Source organism: Oncorhynchus kisutch, linkage group LG24 (genome assembly GCF_002021735.2).
Source record: "Oncorhynchus kisutch isolate 150728-3 linkage group LG24, Okis_V2, whole genome shotgun sequence".
NCBI classification, from domain to species: domain Eukaryota; kingdom Metazoa; phylum Chordata; class Actinopteri; order Salmoniformes; family Salmonidae; genus Oncorhynchus; species Oncorhynchus kisutch.
This window is the reverse complement of record NC_034197.2, coordinates 546991-567118: the sequence shown is the minus strand read 5'-3', so window position 1 is coordinate 567118 and position 20128 is coordinate 546991. Positions and strand designations below refer to the sequence as shown.

The following is a 20128-nucleotide window of genomic DNA, read 5'->3' as shown; positions in this document are numbered from 1 at the left end:
CATTTGTGAATCGTGAACTTTGTATTTTCGAAAAAAAGATTTAGATGTAGCTTGTCTTGGATTATGTGGCTTCAAAATTCAAAAGGTACGAGCACATTTGACCTATCTTTTTTTGCAGGTGCAGGTAACAGTCGAATAAAATAGGAAACCCTCACACTGCTCTTCATAGTGTCACTGCTCTTTATTAAGCTTTAAGTATTGGCCTCACGGCCTTCGTCAGAGCTTTAGAGTTATTTAAAAATTAGCACCCTTATGTAGACCAAGCCCCACCTCGTCCGTTCCACTCATCGAATGGGGTTGGAGTCGAGGAAAAACAAATTTTCTACCATATATCACAATATGCATTTCATAAATATTAGAATAAAGTGTGTACATAACCTATTAACCTCTAGCGCCGAGCAATCCCGTATCCGGGAGCGTAATCATAGCTTCAAGTGCATTACCATAACGCAACGTTTCCTATTCAAGAAAATCGCAAATGAAATGAAATAAATATATTGAAACACAAGCTTAGCCTTTTGTTAACAACACTGTCATCTCAGATTTTCAAAATATGCGTTACAGCCAACGCCAGACAAGCATTTGTGTAAGTTTAGCATGGCATAATGCTGTGCTGGCAGCAGGCAACATTTTCACAAAAATAAGAAAAGCAACCACATTAAATCATTTACCTTTGAAGAACTTCAGATGCTTTCACTCAGGAGACTCCCAGTTAGATAGCAAATGTATATTTTTGGAGGCGAAAAACGTCACGTTTGTTCATCCTGCTTGGCTGAGAAATCGACAGAAAATACTTCAACTATAACGCCAAACTTTTTTCAGAATTTGCTCCATAATATCGACAGAAACACGGCAAACGTTGTTTAGGATCCATCCTCAAAGTGTTTTTAACATATGTATTCAATAATATATCCATGGGGGAAGTTGGTTTCTCATAAGAAACTATTGGAAAAATGGCTACCTCAGTATTTTACGCAACGTTTTCTCCGGGAGACACCATGCATGCGTCCACTCGCCCTATATGGTCTCTTACAGCCATTCTCCAATGGAAATGCCTAAAAAGACGTCACAATGCTGCAGACACCTTGGGGAAAACGTGGAAAACGTAAGCTGACTCCTAGCTGCTTCACAGCCATATAAGGAGTCATTGGCATGAGGCTGTTTAAAAAAATGCGGCACTTCCTGATTGGATCTTTATCTGGGTTTCGCCTGTAACATCAGCTCTGTGGCACTCACAGACAATATCTTTGCAGTTTTGGAAATGTCAGTGTTTTCTTTCCAAAGCTAAAAAGGTCCTCAATCAGTGTTCTGAATTGGCATAGAGCCACCAAAACATCACATTTCACTACATTTTGAAGAGTGTTCTACAAATAAGGTGCAAAAAAACGAAACGCTGATTTATCTAAAACTCAGTAGGGACCAAAGGAATGTCCAGAGTTAGCCATCCCTGAGACCAGGTGTGGTAACTCCGATGTCTAAAGTTTAGTAGTGATGTTAGGTAAAGTGGGACTTTTTGTAAAAGGGCTTTATAAAAAATGTATAAATAGCAATGTATCAACCTATGTGACCTCAGAGGGCAAACCAACTTTCTGGTAGCGAATGCGAAATGAGTGCTAAAACTGTCACCCGTAATTAAGCGCAGTGCGCTATGATAAACTGCATCTAACGGCTTTAATGAAGTAGAAGCTGCGTTCATATAGAGGATGTAGCCATAGTCTAGGACCGATAGGAACATTCCTATCCATTCCTAATCTGCTTTCTACTATTTATCGAGAGGCAGGACCTATTTCTATAGAAGAAGCCCATTTTTATTCTCAGCTTAACTCCTCAATAGGTTGTTTAAAAGACACCTTTTCATCTGTCCAGTTGCTCAGATACTTGAAAGCAGGGACACGATCAATATGGACACCAACCAAAGTACATATGCTTAAATCATGAGCTATTTTTATGCGCTCTAGAGAACATGTACTTAGTTTTACCTGCATTCAATACTAATTTCAGGTCAATAGAATTATTTTGTTGTACAATGAAGACCGACTGTAGTTCAGATGGAGCCTGGTCAACTGTGGGGGAAATAGCATACACAACAGTATCATTAGCATACAATTGCGAGTTACATTCTTTTTTTTACAGACAAGATCATATTGTGAATGTAAACAGTAAAAAAATATAGGACCCAAAATTGACCCCTGTGGGACACCTATCATAATATCCAGGAATCCTGATTAAACATCATCAGTAGATACACATTGAGTTATATCTGTCATTTAATTTTTTAACCAGTTACATGCAGCCTGATCTAGGCCAATTGAGGAAAGCTTCTGAATTAGCAGTGTGTGATCAACTGTATCGAAAGGTCCATGAAGAGGGCAGCACAATGTTGCTTTTTATCCATACAATTAACCACATTTGTACTAGCGATGCCGCAGAGATAGTACTATGACCTTGTCTAAACTCGACTGATGTACATTTAGAATCCATTTCAAAGATCAGAAAGATCTTAGCTGAGATTTAATCAAGGATTCTAATATTTTAGCTGGGAATGTTTATTATTATTATTTTTTAATGCATTTGGGGCACAATGGTCACCACTTTTGTGATGGGGTAGTGGGCAGGCTTCCAAACCTGGGGATAGTACTAGATATAATCGTCAGCTCAAACATATGGGTTAATGATTCACTTTTGTGATGGGGTAGTGGGCAGGCTTCCAAACCTGGGGATAGTACTAGATATAATCGTCAGCTCAAAAATATGGGTTAATGATTCACTTTTGTGATGGGGTAGTGGGCAGGCTTCCAAACCTGGGGATAGTACTAGATATAATCGTCAGCTCAAAAATATGGGTTAATGATTCAGCAGTCCGCGGGAAATTGGATCAAGAATTTCATCTAGCACAGCAGATGGTGAATCTGTTTTCATTTCAGCAATTTACTATGAGTTGACATGTTAACCGTTGAGAGCCTGGTAGATGGAAGAGCAGTCGATTTGACTGTCAAAAGCCACCGTTTCTCTCAAATAAAAAGCCGGCAGAGATAAAATGATTTTAAAACGTCACTTATCCCCTTCTCAGTTATGCCAGTGTCAGACAGAACTTAAGAAGAGGATCACCAGCAGTCCAAGAGAGCTTAAACAGTAGCTTGATTTAGCTTCTTTCTTTTTTTTTTTTAGATAGTACATATGTTTCTCAATTGTCTGAAAAATTGCTTTGCAGAAACAGGCTCATTCATCGAGGGAGTTTTACTTCTAATTAATTCAAAGGCATTATATTTCCATGCTTTCAATTGTGTAAGATGGTTGAACTCATCAATTGGATCATATCTTACTGGTAAATATACAGTGCATTCAGAAAGCATTCAGACCTCTTGACTTCTGCCTCATTTTGTTACGTTACAGCCTTATTCTAAAATTGATTAATTTTCACATTTACATGAGTATTCAGACCCTTTAATTAGCACTTTGTTGAAGCACTTTTGGCAGCGATTACAGCATCAAGTCTTCTTGGGTATGACGCTACAAGCTTGACACACCTGTATTTGGGGAGTTTCTCCCATTCTTCTCTGCATATCCCCTCAAGATCTGTCAGGTTGGATGCGGAGCGTAGCTGTACCGCTCTTTTCAGGTCTCTCCAGAGATGTTCGATCGGGTTCAAGTCTGGGGTCTGGCTGGCCCACTCAAGGACATTCAGAGACTTGTCCTGAAGCCAATCCAGCATTGTCTTGGCTGTGTGCTTAGGGTCGTTGTCTTGTTGGAAGATGAACCTTCACCCCAGTCTGAGGTCCTGAGCGCTCTGGAGCAGGTTTTCATCAAGGATCGGTTTGTACTTTGCTCTGTTCATCTTTCCCTCGATCCGGACTTGTCTCCCAGTCCCTTGTCTCCCAGTCCCCAGAGCATGATGCTGCCACCACAATGCTTCACCGTAGGGAGGGTGCCAGGTTTCCTCCAAATGTGACGCTTGGCATTCAGGCCAAATAGTTCCATCTTGGTTTCATCAGACCAGAGACTTGTTTTTCACGGTCGGAGAGTCCTTTAGGTCTCTTTTGGCAAACTCAGAGGACTGTCACGTGCCTTTTTACTGAGGAGTGGCTTCCTTCTGGCCACTCTACCATAATAAAGGCCTGATTTGGTGGAGTGCAACTGGAGTGGACTGGAAAGTTCTCCCATCTCCACAGAGGAACTCTGGATCTCTGTCAGTGACCATCGGAAGAGTCTTGGTGGTTCAAAACTTCTTCCATTTAAGAATGTTGAAGGCCACTGTGTTATTGGAAATGTTTTGGTACCCTTCCCCAGATCTGTTCCTCAACAAAATCCTGTCTCAGCTCTATTGATAATTCCTTCAACCTCATGGCTTGGTTTCTGATCTGACTTGCACTGTCCACTGTGGGACCTTATATTGACAGGTGTCCCCCTTTCCCAATCAATTTAATTTACCACAGGTGAACTCCAATCAAGTTGTAGAAATATCTCAAGGATAATCAAAGGAAACAGGATGCACCTGATCTCAATGTCAAGTCTGATAGCAAAGGGTCTGAATACTTTTTGTAAACATGCTTTGTCATTATGGTTTATTGTGTGTAGATTGAGGAACATTTTTTATTTAATCCATTGTAGAATAAGGCTGTAACGTAACAAAATATGGAAATGGTGAAGATCTATGAAAAAGTTAACGACATGTTTAAATGAAGTCTATTTCTTTGTCCAAGGAACATTGATAGGCCCTGTCCTACTGTGATCTCCAGACAACAGCTCTGTCCAGTGTGCTAACCCCAATAGTTTGATTTAAGATGGACTGTCACTTGGTTGATGTTAATCCAAATAAGTTGTCTGATTGTTAGTGCTGCCTTATTGATTGTCGGCTTTATATTTCAAAATTAAATTAAATTGAATCTCAACGTTGATAGAGAAATATAATGCTTCGACTGTTAGGTCGATTAATTTTGTTGTTGTTGTAATTAGTCATTTTTGTTATTACTTCCTTTTATTGAATGTAGACCGTATTTTTCTAAATTAATTTGAATTGAATCTCCGAAGAAAAAATGAACTCTCACTGCTGTTGTTCATCACTTTGTTTTTCAAGTTCACATGTCGGCCTCGTGGCCTTCGATTCACACACCCTGATCCCCCTGCATTTACCCAAGGGCATGACCGCTGGTCCACCTGTCACTTGAGCAGCATTGTCCGCTCTAGCTAGTACTTCTAACTTTCCATGGGTGTGCCTGTCCCAGGAATCCGCTGAAACCTCCGATGTCTCTGAAGAGCAGGCTCTGCAGCTCATCTGTAAGATCCTGCGTGTCTCCTGGAAGGAGCAGGACAGAGATGTCATCTTTCTCCCCTCGCTTGCCGCAGAGTTCCACCAGAGCAGCCCCAAAGACGGTAGGGCAAAGATGCAGGAGATTTGATATGATTTTCTTCTTTTTGCAGAAAAGTCCTAGATTAGTGCTTTAGGATATTGGCATCTGAATGCAATAGCTATAAAAAAAAATGTATCTCCTCTAACCCAATGTTTCTGTTGAAACTTGAAGAAAAGATTTGTATTAAATTGAAATGCGAATAGTTTTTTTGTCTCATGTATACTATTGCACTGCAATGACAAGTCACAAATGAAGTGTGTGTGCTATTTCTCTTCCTCCTCCCAGTCTACTCTGACTTCAAAGACCTGATTGGCCAGATCCTGATGGAGGTTCTCATGATGTCCAGCATGTCGCACATCCACAATCCCTTCGCCAGCCTGACTGCCACGTCCCAGCCTATTGCCGCTGCCAAATCTCCCGACCGCCACCTGACGCTGGTTCAGCCCTCTAGCCAGGGCGGCAGTCCCATGGCCACCTGTGCAAGCTCATTTGGGGCCAGCTCTCTGTCCAGGCAAGTATGCCCCAATGACCCCACAACTAGCCCCCAGTCCTGGGTAAATACAGTAGGACTGTGTCCCATATGGCATTCTATTCGCTATAGAGCTCTCGTACTTTTGACTAGCTCCCATAGAGCTCTGGTCAAAAGTAGTACACTGTATAGGGAATAGGGTGCCATTTGGAGCCCAGCCTAAACTTACCATTTGCACATATGGTTGTTCAAATTCAACCAGTGCCATTTAACTCGATCTCTGATTAGAAATTGTACAAGACACCCTGATGGAATCCATTGAAAATAGTGTCTAATGGAATTCCTATATTGAAATTGACAGAGAGTGAATTGTTCCCTTTCTTGTAATTGAGGCCTACTCAATAGGAAGTGTTGTGTTTTTTTGAACTGGCACAGTCATGGTATCGTTCTGTGTTCTTCGTTAAGTCTTATATAACCCCTTTGTTTTGCCATGTTGTCCACAGCCTATACGGGTATAGTCCACACCCACTGGCTTTTAACCCATCCAGGATGACCTCTCCATCTCTACCCACCTCCACACATCCAATGGTAGCCCCAAGTCCCCCTACCATGGCCAACCCCTCTAGGCTCTCTCTCTCCGCCCCCCTGCCCGTCTCCCAGCGCTACCGGCCCTACTCTGTCACCCCTCCCTGCGGGCTCTTCACCCCCCCTTGCCCCACTCTGGCCAGCCTCCCTGGGTTTTCCTCCGTCCCTGGACCTGTCCCTGCATGTTTCCCAGTACCGCCCATCGCCCTGTCCCAGGCCCCAGCCCCAAGACTACCAACCACCCCCCAGTCGGTTCTCCTTCCCTCCTCCAGACCTCGCCCACCCAGCTCCATGCCCCTCCCTCTGCTGCCCACCTCGCCCAGAGCAGCTGCCCGACAAGCTGCCCGGATCCCGTCTAGGTACTTCCTCAACCACCTGTGTGCAACAAGCTACCTTACTAAAACATTAATCCTCCTCCAGCCTCCGCTGCCCATGATATACCCCCCCCCCCCCAACACGATTGGATTAGAGTATGAACTGAAAAGCTTGCTCTGTGGATTGAAATGTGGTTGCAAACGCTGTCAAATGAAATGAGAAGTAAAGCCCTTTTCCACCAAGTTAGAATTTAAATGTACTCTCTTGTGCTGCGTGCCACTTCCTGAAATGTGCCACTAGACACTTGGGATGTGTCCCAATTGGCACACTATTTACTATATAGTTCCCTACTTTTGACCAGGGCCCATAGCGAATACGGTATGGTGCCATTTTGGATACAGCTTTTGTTTGGTGGGTGATACTAGTCTCGTGGGGCATCCTTCCAAATCTCATCTGGTACTAATATAACACCTGACCTGAGTGCCTTTTATGTCTGTGGTGTAAGAAAAGCATGTTTAGCTAGCTTGTGTATTGCTACATGATGATGGGCTACTTGTGTAGGCCTATTGCGTAAATTAATATGGGTGTTTTCCCAGACACAGGTTAAGCCTAGTCCTGGACTAAAAATACATTTCTATGTAGTTTGTCCATTGAGTTGCTTTTTTTGTCCAGGACTAGGTTTAATCTGTGTCTGGGGAAGAAGTCACAGAGTAAAGGTTTACATATAATTCCCACCCACAAACCTTAAATTCTCTGATTAGAACAATTTACAATCGCTGTCATAAAAAAATAGTGTGTATGTGTAAATAAAATGCTCCGTGTTTGGTCAGTTGGGACAATGGCCCAGTTCTGACGAATAACAACTTGGAGCTGGAACAGTGTCATTGAGAAACCAGGAGAAAGACCCTTTATTTTGCTTGCAAATGCAGTGCTTGTCCTGCATGTTTTTTGTGTGAAACATAGCTTTGGTTCTCTTTGACCATGGTGGCTATAGGAGCCTATGTGTCCATGTATCTTCATATATGTTGATGGACATGGAATTAGGTCAGCACTAGGGGAGTAGTCTGGTGTTCTATTCCACAGTGAATCACAATCAGGGTTCAGCTGAAGTCCGAGAGACGGTGTGCTAGTCATATCACTTCCTTCCTATGTCCTTTCCTCAGTGCTACCCTCTTCCTTCCCAACCCCACCCTCTCTTATATATGACCTGTGTCTCTCAACTGTCCATCAAATCCCATCTTAGTCTTCATGTTTTTCCACCCTGACCACCTATTTGATCCCTCCTTCCTCCACGCCAGCCCCCTCTCCTTTCTGTTCTTCGCCCTCTCTGACATGTCTCAGGACAGCAGCGACGAAGAGGATGAGCAGGAGGAGGATTTTATTTCAGTTTGGGTCCAGGTATACACCGCTGCACGGCCTGTGTGTTCAGTAGACTCACCGGCAGGTAGGCCTGTACCCTAACTGCCCTAAGCTCTCTCCTGGTCCTGGTAGGTGACCTAAACTGGGACATGATTAAACCACCTGACCGAGTCCTAAAGCAATGGGACTCCCTAAATCTTTCTCAGATTATTACCAATCCCACAAGGTATGACTCCAAGCACCCAGAAAAGGGTACTCTCCTCGACGTTATCCTCACAAATAATCCTGATAGCTATCAGTCTGGTGTTTTCTGTAATGACCTTAGTGATCACTGTTTTACAGCCTGTGTTCGTAATGGCTGCTCAGTGAAACGACCTGTCCTGATTTGTCATAGACGCTTGCTAAACAACTTTATTGAGCAAGCCTTCCTTCATGAACTGGCCTCCTGTAAAATGGTATAGAATCAGCTTGATCCCTTCTGTCGAAGACGCTTGGACCTTCTTTTTTTCAGTGGTATTGTTAACACGCCCCCATAAAGAAAATTAGAATTAAAAACAGGTTCAGCCCCTGGTTCGGCCGTGATCTTGCAGAGTTACTCCACCTCAGGAATTGCATTTGGCGACAGGCTTGGCGCACACATACTCAGGCTTACTGGCTCTCGTTCAGGCTAATGAGAAATAAGTACACTCCAAAGTTAGTAAGTCAGGATTCCTGTTTGACTCAGCCATGCCTCCTTGCCCCTCCCAACATTTCCTCATCTCCCACCCCTTCTAATGCAACTAGCCTCAACCCTTCTCCCTCTTTCCCCCTGCTCCGCTACAAAGTTTCTCCCTGCAGGCGGTCACTGAGTCCAAGGTGCTGAAGGAGCTCCTGAAACTTGACCCTGGGTCAGATGGTTTAGACCCTTTAAGGTTGCTGCCCAAGCCTATCACCAAACCTTTAACCTCTCTCTCCTTTCTGGAGAGGTTTTACATTGTATTTTTAATCCCAGCTCCCGTCCCCACAGGAGGCCTTTTTGGTAGGCCGTCATTGTAAATAAGAATTTGTTGTTCACGGACTTGCCTAGATAAGTAAATAAAATATTTTAAACGCTAACCACTGCGTCTCAAATGGCACCCAATTCCCTACTTAGTGCACTAATTTTGACCAGAACCCCAGGTCCCTGGTCAAATGTAGTGCACTATATAGGTATTAGTTGCCCTTTGGGACGTAACCAGCGTTAATCCACTGCAGGCTGCCGCAGGAACAGGTTGAGAAATGTCGAGGCTGTAAACACTTGCAGATTTGACAGGCCTCGGCTGTATTTGAAGCTTAACCTTAGAACTAGTTTATTTCAGTACAGATTGAGGCAGGGTGCTCAGCTTTGTTGTCTGAATTGCAGTTAAGTAAACAAAAAAAAGATTGACTAGGCTAGCACTGCAGTTAGTAGCCTGATATCAGGTACTCACTAGGATCCTGAAGGTCTTGGAAATAATCAGCACGAGTTTGGCCCAGGATTGTAATTTCCCAGTGAATTAGCCCTGTCATGTACTGTAGCTCAGATGGCCAATTTCTCTAGCTCTCGGATCAAATGTGTGATTTGTGGAAAGGATCCAAAGTTTAGACCTGTCTCTCAAGACCAGGCAAATAAGCCTTGAAGTGAAGTCGAAGACACTGTTTAATCTTTCTGCAAACAATATTCAGATCAAAGACGACACTGTTTAATCTTACTGCAAACAATATTCAGATCAAAGACGACACTGTTTAATCTTACTGCAAACAATATTCAGATCAAAGACGACACTGGTTAATCTTACTGCAAACAATATTCAGATCAAAGACGACACTGGTTAATCTTACTGCAAACAATATTCAGATCAAAGACGACACTGTTTAATCTTACTGCAAACAATATTCAGATCAAAGACGACACTGTTTAATCTTACTGCAAACAATATTCAGATCAAAGACGACACTGTTTAATCTTACTGCAAACAATATTCAGATCAAAGACGACACTGTTTAATCTTACTGCAAACAATATTCAGATCAAAGACGACACTGTTTAATCTTACTGCAAACAATATTCAGATCAAAGACGACACTGGTTAATCTTACTGCAAACAATATTCAGATCAAAGACGACACTGTTTAATCTTACTGCAAACAATATTCAGATCAAAGACGACACTGTTTAATCTTACTGCAAACAATATTCAGATCAAAGACGACACTGGTTAATCTTACTGCAAACAATATTCAGATCAAAGACGACACTGGTTAATCTTACTGCAAACAATATTCAGATCAAAGACGACACTGGTTAATCTTACTGCAAACAATATTCAGATCAAAGACGACACTGTTTAATCTTACTGCAAACAATATTCAGATCAAAGACGACACTGTTTAATCTTACTGCAAACAATATTCAGATCAAAGACGACACTGTTTAATCTTACTGCAAACAATATTCAGATCAAAGACGACACTGTTTAATCTTACTGCAAACAATATTCAGATCAAAGACGACACTGTTTAATCTTACTGCAAACAATATTCAGATCAAAGACGACACTGTTTAATCTTACTGCAAACAATATTCAGATCAAAGACGACACTGTTTAATCTTACTGCAAACAATATTCAGATCAAAGACGACACTGTTTAATCTTACTGCAAACAATATTCAGATCAAAGACGACACTGGTTAATCTTACTGCAAACAATATTCAGATCAAAGACGACACTGTTTAATCTTACTGCAAACAATATTCAGATCAAAGACGACACTGGTTAATCTTACTGCAAACAATATTCAGATCAAAGACGACACTGTTTAATCTTACTGCAAACAATATTCAGATCAAAGACGACACTGTTTAATCTTACTGCAAACAATATTCAGATCAAAGACGACAACGGGTTTGATCTTGTCTTCAGATGGTGTCTGTTATCCGCAAAATCCCTGCAGTCACTAAAAAGTTAGATTTCTGCGGTATTGGCAGAACATTTGTTGCAATACGTGTGCAACGCAGCCCTGGTATCTCCTAGCGATAGTTTGTCACAACCTGTATAAATTATTTATTTTATTTTAATGTCTGCAACCGTAGATAACATGACTAACTGTATAGCCAGAGGTTTGTGTTGGTGTGAAGATGCTCACAGGTTACCCACCGGTCTGTCTTCTGAAACCGACCACTAGCAATGCATTAGCTTAGACACCTGTGAACCCTTGTGGTCAATGGATATCTCTGTAGAATCCATGACCTGTATTGTGTTCATTAGGCACCAAATGGAAGGAAATGAACTGAAACATACCAGGAGGGAGCCAGCGACTACATGGAGTTGAACAAAAATAAACGGAAAAGGTTTTCCGTTGCGTGCCCTATTAAACACGACCCAGCTTTAAACTTGAAACTGCTATTGAGGGAAATTATTGAAGGAATTTTGTGAAATCGAAGTTAGTTCGATTTCAAACTCAAGAATTGTGGATTAAAAATGCTGAAATACTACGCTGCAGTACTGTAGCTAACGTTGGACATTTCTTTCAGGAGAACCTGAAAGGTCGCTTATTTACCACATTTGTCCACGTGGCTTGTTTCTTATGGTGCCCTGGTTCTGCGCCTGTCGTACTGTTAAATGTAATGACTTTGTCTCCCTCTGTTTTACTCTCCATCTGTCTGTGTAGTCTGGATGTGTCTGCAGGGGGAATTGACTCGCAATCCTGCAGCGACTGCTTCTCCATCGAGGCGTGCATGGAGACTGAGATGCTCAACTACCTCATTGAGCGCTTCGACAGTGTCGGCATGGAGGAAAGTAAGGCGCCCAAGGTAAACTGGAAACACCCCAAACATAGGGGTCAACCCTGAGGTGGGGAGCCACATATCTACTCATTTGGAAGTAGGGTTGGGAAATGCCGTGGACCTCACGATACGATATTATCACCGTACTTCGGTGTCGATATTTATTGCTATTCGATACTGGCATTTTATTTCGATGATGTTCCAAACATTATTGCTCACTATTTGTCTGCGGCAGAGAGAAAGGTGAGCACAAGAGAAAATTTGTTTTGATCAGTCATGGAAATAGAAGTACTGACAACATGTTGGTTCACAGTTTAAAAATACGATGTAGAACAAGCTATAGGATGAAAAATAGCGTCCGGTCCCACGGTAATTTACCTTTTTTAATTGACATAAACACATTTAGCATCTCCTGGCTTCCACCACAGCCTACAAGCCACTGATGCAGACCTTTTGGAACATCTACATTTAAAAAAGTCTAATAAATAGATTTAATATAGCCTACACCATCACAATAAATCCATGATTTATTTTAGATAGGTCTAAAGAAAAGAAACAAGTCCTCCTATATGCTTAATTTAGTTATTTATGCAACTTTAGTTGTGACAAATGTTGGTATAGGTTTTGATTTTTAATACATTCTATAGACAATTGCATAGCCTATAGAAATGTTGTGCAACGCAAGCTCATGGGCTCTCATGAAGTGTTTGATTTAAATTTTCTAAAACATTTGCATTGATGTCAGAGTTATTAGAGAGACAATAGAGTGCTGAGTACCAGGCAGTTGGCAGGTTGGTAGGCTACTAATTACCAGCAGCAGCATCCAAGCACAGTTTTGGAGAAGCCTAGTGTTGGAATCGGCTAAACTTTGAACATTGAGATATTAAATAAAGGATAGAGCCTTGAATAGGAAGAGTGAAAGAGACTGGGTTGTGTGTCAGAAGTTAATGGTTCTCTGTGGGAAGACGGATAGCTTTGGAATGTGTTGGGTGGAAGGGAGTAGAGCAACGGTTGAGATAGGGGAGACAGATGGACGTCTGTGGACTGGGGGAAGAAGGTTTTGCGGTCTGAATACAGCTGTGTTGACCTTTTGGGAAAAATTTAACTTGGTTAAGCTTCTCTAGTGTCCGTGAGTTATTTACTCTGAAAAATAAGAACCTAACACTAGTTACCATGACTAAACGGTCAGATGAAATTTGACTGTGGTTGTGACTTGTGACCAGCTGATTTGAGTTAATAATGCGTAACAGCCCTAACCTCAATACCGCTCACGATGAGAGAACGCGCCACTCCTCTGTGACCAAATTATGATTCTGCAGAAGAATGTGGAGACAGGGTCACCTTGACCTGAGCAGCCCTGATGGTGTCAAAACAAACTGTACTTCTCTTTCCTCCTCTTGTCTTCTCAGATTTGCAGCCACCCCAGTGTCAGTCAGCTCCTCAGCAACATACGCTCACAGTGCATTTCCCACGCCGCTCTTGTCCTTCAGGGTGCCCTCACGCAGCCCAGGTCAGTCTGACACCTTCCTGTCACATGTGACCTTACAATACTGCTGTCATAATAGTCATTTCTATTATTCTGTTCATCAGTGTTTCCTCTGCCATTGAATAGGAGTGTCTAGGTCTGTTGCCTGTTAGTTTCAAATGACCCATTTATTTCAAATAGATATTTTTTTTACAACCCAAATATCTACTCGTAGACACATGGAAGAAAACTGCAATTAACTTGTCAATTGAAAATTGTGATGCCAGATGGCCTGGATGTTGCTTTCGCCTGGGAATTAAACTATGGAAAAGACATGTTTTGTTCTTTTTGTCTGCTATTTCAGCCCCCCTAGCAGGAGCTTCTGTTCTAGCACCATAGCAACGCATAGATACGCAAAATGGCCATCTTGCATAGTTGCAAGCGTGTGTAGCCTCAGTTTAGTAACTCGACGCAGTCAATCAGTACAATTATTTAGTAAGCCCTTTTTACATCAGCAGATGTCATAAAGTGCTTATACAGAAACTCAGCCTAAAACCCCAAAGAGCAAGCAATGCAGATGTAGAAGCACAGTGGCTAGGAAAAACTTAGAGCAGTCAGGGTCAGGAGTGGCCAGTCTTCTTCTGGTTGTCAGTGAAGATTGTTCTTCAAGATGTTGAAACATTCTTAGATGACCAGCAGGGTGAAATAATCATAGTGGTTGTAGAGGATGCAACAAGTCAGTAAATGTCAGTTGGCTTTTCATAGCCGAGCATTCAGACAGAGTATTTGTATCTATTAGGGATCCAACACATATACTGCCTGCATCAGTTACCTGATGTGTAATCGAGTTCCATGTAGTCATGACTCTATGTAGTATTGTGCGCCTCCCATTGTCTGTTCTGGACTTGGGGACTGTGAAGAGACCTCTGGTGGCATATGCATGGGTGTCCAAGCAGTTTTTTGCTAGCGGTTTAAACACACCTCGGTGCATTCATCTTGTCAGCAGTTCTTACAAAAGCAAGTAGTGATGAAGTCAATTTCTCCTCCACTTTGAGCCATGAGAGATTTACATGCATATCATTAATGTTAGCTCCCCATGTACATTTAGGGGCCAGCCGTGCTGCCCTGTTCTGAGCCAATTGCAATTTTCCTAAATCCCCCTTTTTGGCACCTGACCACACGTCTCAACGGTAGTCCAGGTGCGACAAAACTATGGCCTGTAGGACCAGCCTTGTTGATCGTGTTAAGAAGGCAGATGAGCACCTTATTATGGACAGACTTATCCCCATCTTAGCTACTGTTGTATCAATATGTACAATGCTTTTAGTTTTTTAAATATTTAGGGCTAACTTATTCCTTGACACCCATTCTCAATCTAGTTCAAGTTATTTTAGTAGCTGATGTGTGGAGTCATCCGCATGCATAGACACACTGACTTTACTCAAAGCCAGTGGCGTGTCGTTAGTAAAGATTGAAAAAAGTAATGGGCCAAGACAGCTTCCCTGGTGAATTACTGATTCTACCTGGATTATGTTGGAGAGGCCTCCATTGAAGAGCACCCTATGTGTTATGTTATACAGGTAACTCTTTATCCACAATATAGCAGGGGGTGTAAAGCCATAACACACACATTTTTCCAGCAGCAGACAATGATCGATAATGTCAAAAACCACACTGAAGTCTAACAAATCAGCCCCGACAATCTTTTTGTCATTAATTTCTCTCAGCCAATCATCAGTCATTTGTGTAAGTGCTGTGCTTGTTGAATATCCTTCCCTGTAAGTGTGCTGAAAGTCTGTCAATTTGTTGACTGTAAAATAGCATTGTATCTGGTCGAACAAAATATTTTCCAAAAGTTTAATACGGGTTGGTAAAAGGCTGATTGGTTGGCTTTGAGCCAGTAAAGTGCGCTTTACTATTCTTAGGTAGCGGAATGACTTTTGTTCCCTCCAGGCCTGAGGGCACACACTTTCTAGAAGACTTAAATTGAAGATATGGCAAAATAGGAGGGGCAATATTGTCCATTATTATTGTGAGCGGACCAAGTAATTGGGCGTCACACTAAAGCGGGAAGGTGGAATTAACGAGTCAGGAGTAGGTTTTCTTGATTGAACACAGTTCTCTATTGAGGGCATTTGGTCAACACACACTCCAACATAATCAATGAAAATCTTCCAAGGAAAAACATACATCTTCTTCTCCAGATGAAACAGGAACACAATAGGATTATCTTTAAACTACAACAAATGTCTAGGGTTTGTCACCGTCTTAGTGGTTCTTCCTGGATAGCTCCTCTCTCTCGGTGGCCATCTTCCAGAGATAGTTTTCCCCTCACTCTCTGCTGGTTCCATTCTCTCTCTTATAGGGGAAGGAGAGTATGTCATTAGTACCGTCAGCTGTGCTTAATTGCCTCTGGTTACCTTGTCTCCCATGCCTTGTTGGGCTACTATCCATGAGCCCAGCCTGCCCTCTGGTGGTCCTTCCACATTATCCTCAGTAATTTTCCATCCAAGTTGTCAGACACCGGTGGCTTGTCATAGTTGATTTACAAACAATACTTTTTTAAAGTCTTCTAAACTCATTTGAAGGAATTCAAATGTACAATGCTTGTCTTTCATAATTTGGTCAGATATACAGTACCAGTCAGAAGTTTGGACACACTTACTCATTCAAGGGGTTTATTTGTACTATTTTCTACGTTGTAGAATAGATGAAATAACACATATGGAATCATGTGGTAACAAAGTTTTAAACAACATTTATTTTAATATGAGATTCTTCAAAGTAGTCACCCTTTGACTTGATGACAACTTTGCACACTCTGGGCATTCTCTCAACCAGCTTCATGAGTCACCTGGAATGTATTTCAGTTAACAGCTGTGCCTTGTTAAAAGTTAATTTGAAGAATTTCTTTCCTTCTTAATGTGTTTGAGCCAATCAGTTGTGTTGTGACAAAGTAGGGGATGGTATACAGAAGATATCCCTATTTGGTAAAAGACCAAGTCCATATTATGGCAAGAACAGCTCAACTAAGCAAAGAGAAACAACAGTCCATCATTACTTTAAGACAAGAAGGTCAGTCAATCCGGGAAAATGTCAAGACTTTGAAAGTCTCTTAAAGTGCAGTCGCAAAAACCATCAAGCGCTATGAAGCTGGCTCTCATGAGGACTGCCACAGGAAAGGAAGACCCAAAGTTACCTCTGCTGCAGAGGATCAGTTCAGTAGAGTTAACTGCACCTCAGATTGCAGCCCAAATAAATGCTTCACAGAGTGAATAACAGACACATCTCAACATCAACTGTTCAGAGGAGACTGCATGAATCAGGCCTTCATGGTTGGGTTGCTGCAAAGAAACCACTACCAAAGGACACAAATAATAAGAAGAGACTTGCTTGGGCCAAGAAACACGATCAATGGATATTAGACTGGTGGAAATCTGTCCTTTGGTCTGATGCTAAATTTGAGATTTTTGCTTACCACCGCCATGTCTTTGTGAGACGCAGAGTAAGTGAACGGATTATCTCCGCATGTGTCGTTCCCACCGTGAAGCATGGAGGAGGAGGTGTAATTGTGTGGGGGTGCTTTGCTGGTGACACTGATTTATTTAAAATTCAGGCATGCTTAACAAGCATGGATGCAACAGCATTCTGCAGCAATACGCCATCCCACCTCATTTGCGCTTAGTCCCACTCTCATTTGTTTTTCAACAGGACAATGACCCAACACATCTCCAGGCTGTGTAAGGGCTATTTGACCAAGAAGGAGAGTGATGGAGTGCTGCATCAGATGACCTGGCCTCCACAATCACCCGACCTCAACCCAATTGAGATGGTTTGGGATAAGTTGGACCGCAGAGTGAAGGAAAAGTGGCGAACAAGTGCTCCACATATGTGGGAACTCCTTCAAGACTTTTGGAAAAGCATTCCAGGTAAAGCTGGTTTAGAGAAAGCCAATTGTGCGCAAAGCTGTCAAGGCGAAGGGTGGCTACTTTGAAAAATCAAAAATATATTTGGGGGTTTTTGGGTTACCACATGATTACTTATTTGTTATTTCATAGTTGTGATGTCACTATTATTTTACAGTGTAGAAAATAATCCAAATAAAGAAAAACCCTTGAATGAGTTGGTGTGTCCAAACTTTTGACTGGTACTGTACTTGGATGTGTAGTGTCTACATTTGTTGCTGGCATGTCATGCCCAAGTTTGCTAATCATGCCAATTAAAAAATAATTAAAGTAGTTGGCAATATCGGTGGGTTTTGTAACGAATGAGCCAACTGATTCAATTAATGTTGGAGCTGAGCCTTTTTGCCCAACATTTCATTGAATGTGCTCCAAAGCTTTTTACTATCATCCTTTATATAATTTATCTTTGGTGCATGGTATAGCAGAAGCAGGTCAGGGTTCCATAGCTGCAGGCAGAACAGCGGAAACTGGATCAGCAGCCCAACCAGGTAGACTGGGGACAAAGCCAGTCAGGAGTGTCCAGGTAGTTCTGAGAGCGAAAGATTGGAGAAATCGAGGTAGTATCCTTAAGATCACACAGGAAACATATGACTGATTGACCGTAGCCCCTCAGCACATACAATACATGACCAAAAGTACGCAGTCACCTGCTCGTTGAAAATCTCATTCTAAAATCATGTGCATTGATATGGATTTGGTCTTCCCTTTGCTGCTATAACAACCTCCATTCTTCTGGGAAGGCTTTCCACTAGATGTTGGAACATTGCTATGGGGACTTGCTTCCATTCAGCCACAAGCATTAGTGAGGTTGGGCACTGATGTTGGACGATTTGGCCTGGCTCGCAGTCGGCATTTCAATTCATCCCAAATGTGTTTGATTGGGTTGAGGTCAGGGATCTGTGCAGGCCAGTCAAGTTCTTCCACACCGATCTTGACAAACCATTTCTGCATGGACCTTGCTTTGTGCACAGGGGCATTGTCATACTGAAACAGGAAAGAGTCTTCACCAAACTGTTGTAAGCACAGAATCGTCTAGAATGTCATTGTATGCCGTAGCGTTAACATTTCCCTTCACTGGAACTAAGTGGCCTAGCCCGAACCATGAAATACAGCCATTATTCCTCCTCCACCAAACTTTTTTTACGTGTTATTTCTTACATTGGTACCCCAGGTCATCTTAGGTTTCATTACATACAGTCGAGAATAACTACTGAACATAAGAGCAGCGTCAACTCATCATCAGTACGACCAAGAATATGACTTTCGCGAAGTGGACCCTGTGTTCTGCCTTTCACCCAGGACAACGGAATGGATCCCAGCCGGCGACCCCAAAAAACGACTTCGAAAAAGGGGAAAACGAAGCGGTCTTCTGGTCAGACTCCGGAGACGGGCACATCGTGCACCACTCCCTAGCATTCTCCTCGCCAATGTCCAGTCTCTTGACAACAAGGTTGATGAAATCCGAGCAAGGGTAGCATTCCAGAGGGACATCAGAGACTGTAACGTTCTTTGCTTCACGGAAACATGGCTCACTGGAGAGACGCTATCGGAGACGGTGCAGCCAGCTGGTTTCTCCACGCATCGCGCCGACATAAACAAACATCTTTCTGGTAAGAAGAGGGGCGGGGGCGTATGCTTTATGGTTAACGGGACGTGGTGTGGCCAAAACAACATACAGGAACTCAAGTCCTTCTGTTCACCTGATTTAGAATTCCTCACAATCAAATGTAGACCGCATTATCTACCAAGGGAATTCTCTTCGATTATAATCACAGCCGTATATATTCCCCCCCAAGCAGACACATCGATGGCTCTGAACAAACTTTATTTGACTCTTTGCAAACTGGAATCCATATATCCGGAGGCTGCATTCATTGTAGCTGGGGATTTTAACAAGGCTAATCTGAAAACAAGACTCCCTAAATTTTATCAGCATATTGATTGCGCAACCAGGGCAGGAAAAACCTTGGATCATTGCTATTCCAACTTCCGCGACGCATATAAGGCCCTGCCCCGCCCTCCTTTCGGAAAAGCTGACCACGACTCCATTTTGTTGATCCCTGCCTACAGACAGAAACTAAAACAAGAAGCTCCCGCGCTGAGGTCTGTTCAACGCTGGTCCGACCAATCTGATTCCACACTCCAAGACTGCTTCCATCACGTGGACTGGGATATGTTCCGTATTGCGTCAGACGACAACATTGACGAATACGCTGATTCGGTGTGCGAGTTCATTAGAACGTGCGTTGAAGATGTCGTTCCCATAGCAACGATTAAAACATTCCCAAACCAGAAACCGTGGATTGATGGCAGCATTCGCGTGAAACTGAAAGCGCGAACACCCCCCTATCCACATCAATGGAACAGTAGTGGAGAGGGTAGTAAGTTTTAAGTTCCTCGGCGTACACATCACAGACAAACTGAATTGGTCCACCCACACAGACAGCATCGTGAAGAAGGCGCAGCAGCGCCTCTTCAACCTCAGGAGGCTGAAGAAATTCGGCTTGTCACCAAAAGCACTCACAAACTTCTACAGATGCACAATCGAGAGCATCCTGTCGGGCTGTATCACCGCCTGGTACGGCAACTGCTCCGCCCACAACTGTAAGGCTCTCCAGAGGGTAGTGAGGTCTGCACAACGCATCACCGGGGGCAAACTACCTGCCCTCCAGGACACCTACACCACCCGATGTCACAGGAAGGCCATGAAGATCATCAAGGACAGCAACCACCCGAGCCACTGCCTGTTCACCCTGCTATCATCCAGAAGGCGAGGTCAGTACAGGTGCATCAAAGCTGGGACCGAGAGACTGAAAAACAGCTTCTATCTCAAGGCC

The 20128-nt window shown here is 42.8% G+C and overlaps 1 protein-coding gene across 4 annotated transcripts in view; it reads left to right on the top strand.

The window, feature by feature from the left end:
- The window catches only part of LOC109883410 (ubiquitin conjugation factor E4 B-like), a 108132-nt gene that overhangs the window by 32126 nt on the left and 55878 nt on the right, over nt 1-20128 (top strand). For 2 of the 4 annotated variants that reach the window (XM_031803638.1, XM_031803637.1), the window contains exons 5-9: nt 5223-5370; nt 5634-5859; nt 6321-6761; nt 11747-11888; nt 13271-13371. In XM_031803638.1, the coding sequence (XP_031659498.1) occupies nt 5223-5370; nt 5634-5859; nt 6321-6761; nt 11747-11888; nt 13271-13371 (1058 nt within the window). The remainder of the gene's footprint in view (nt 1-5222; nt 5371-5633; nt 5860-6320; nt 6762-11746; nt 11889-13270; nt 13372-20128) is intronic. The other 2 variants (XM_031803640.1, XM_031803639.1) reach the window with 1 other exon arrangement.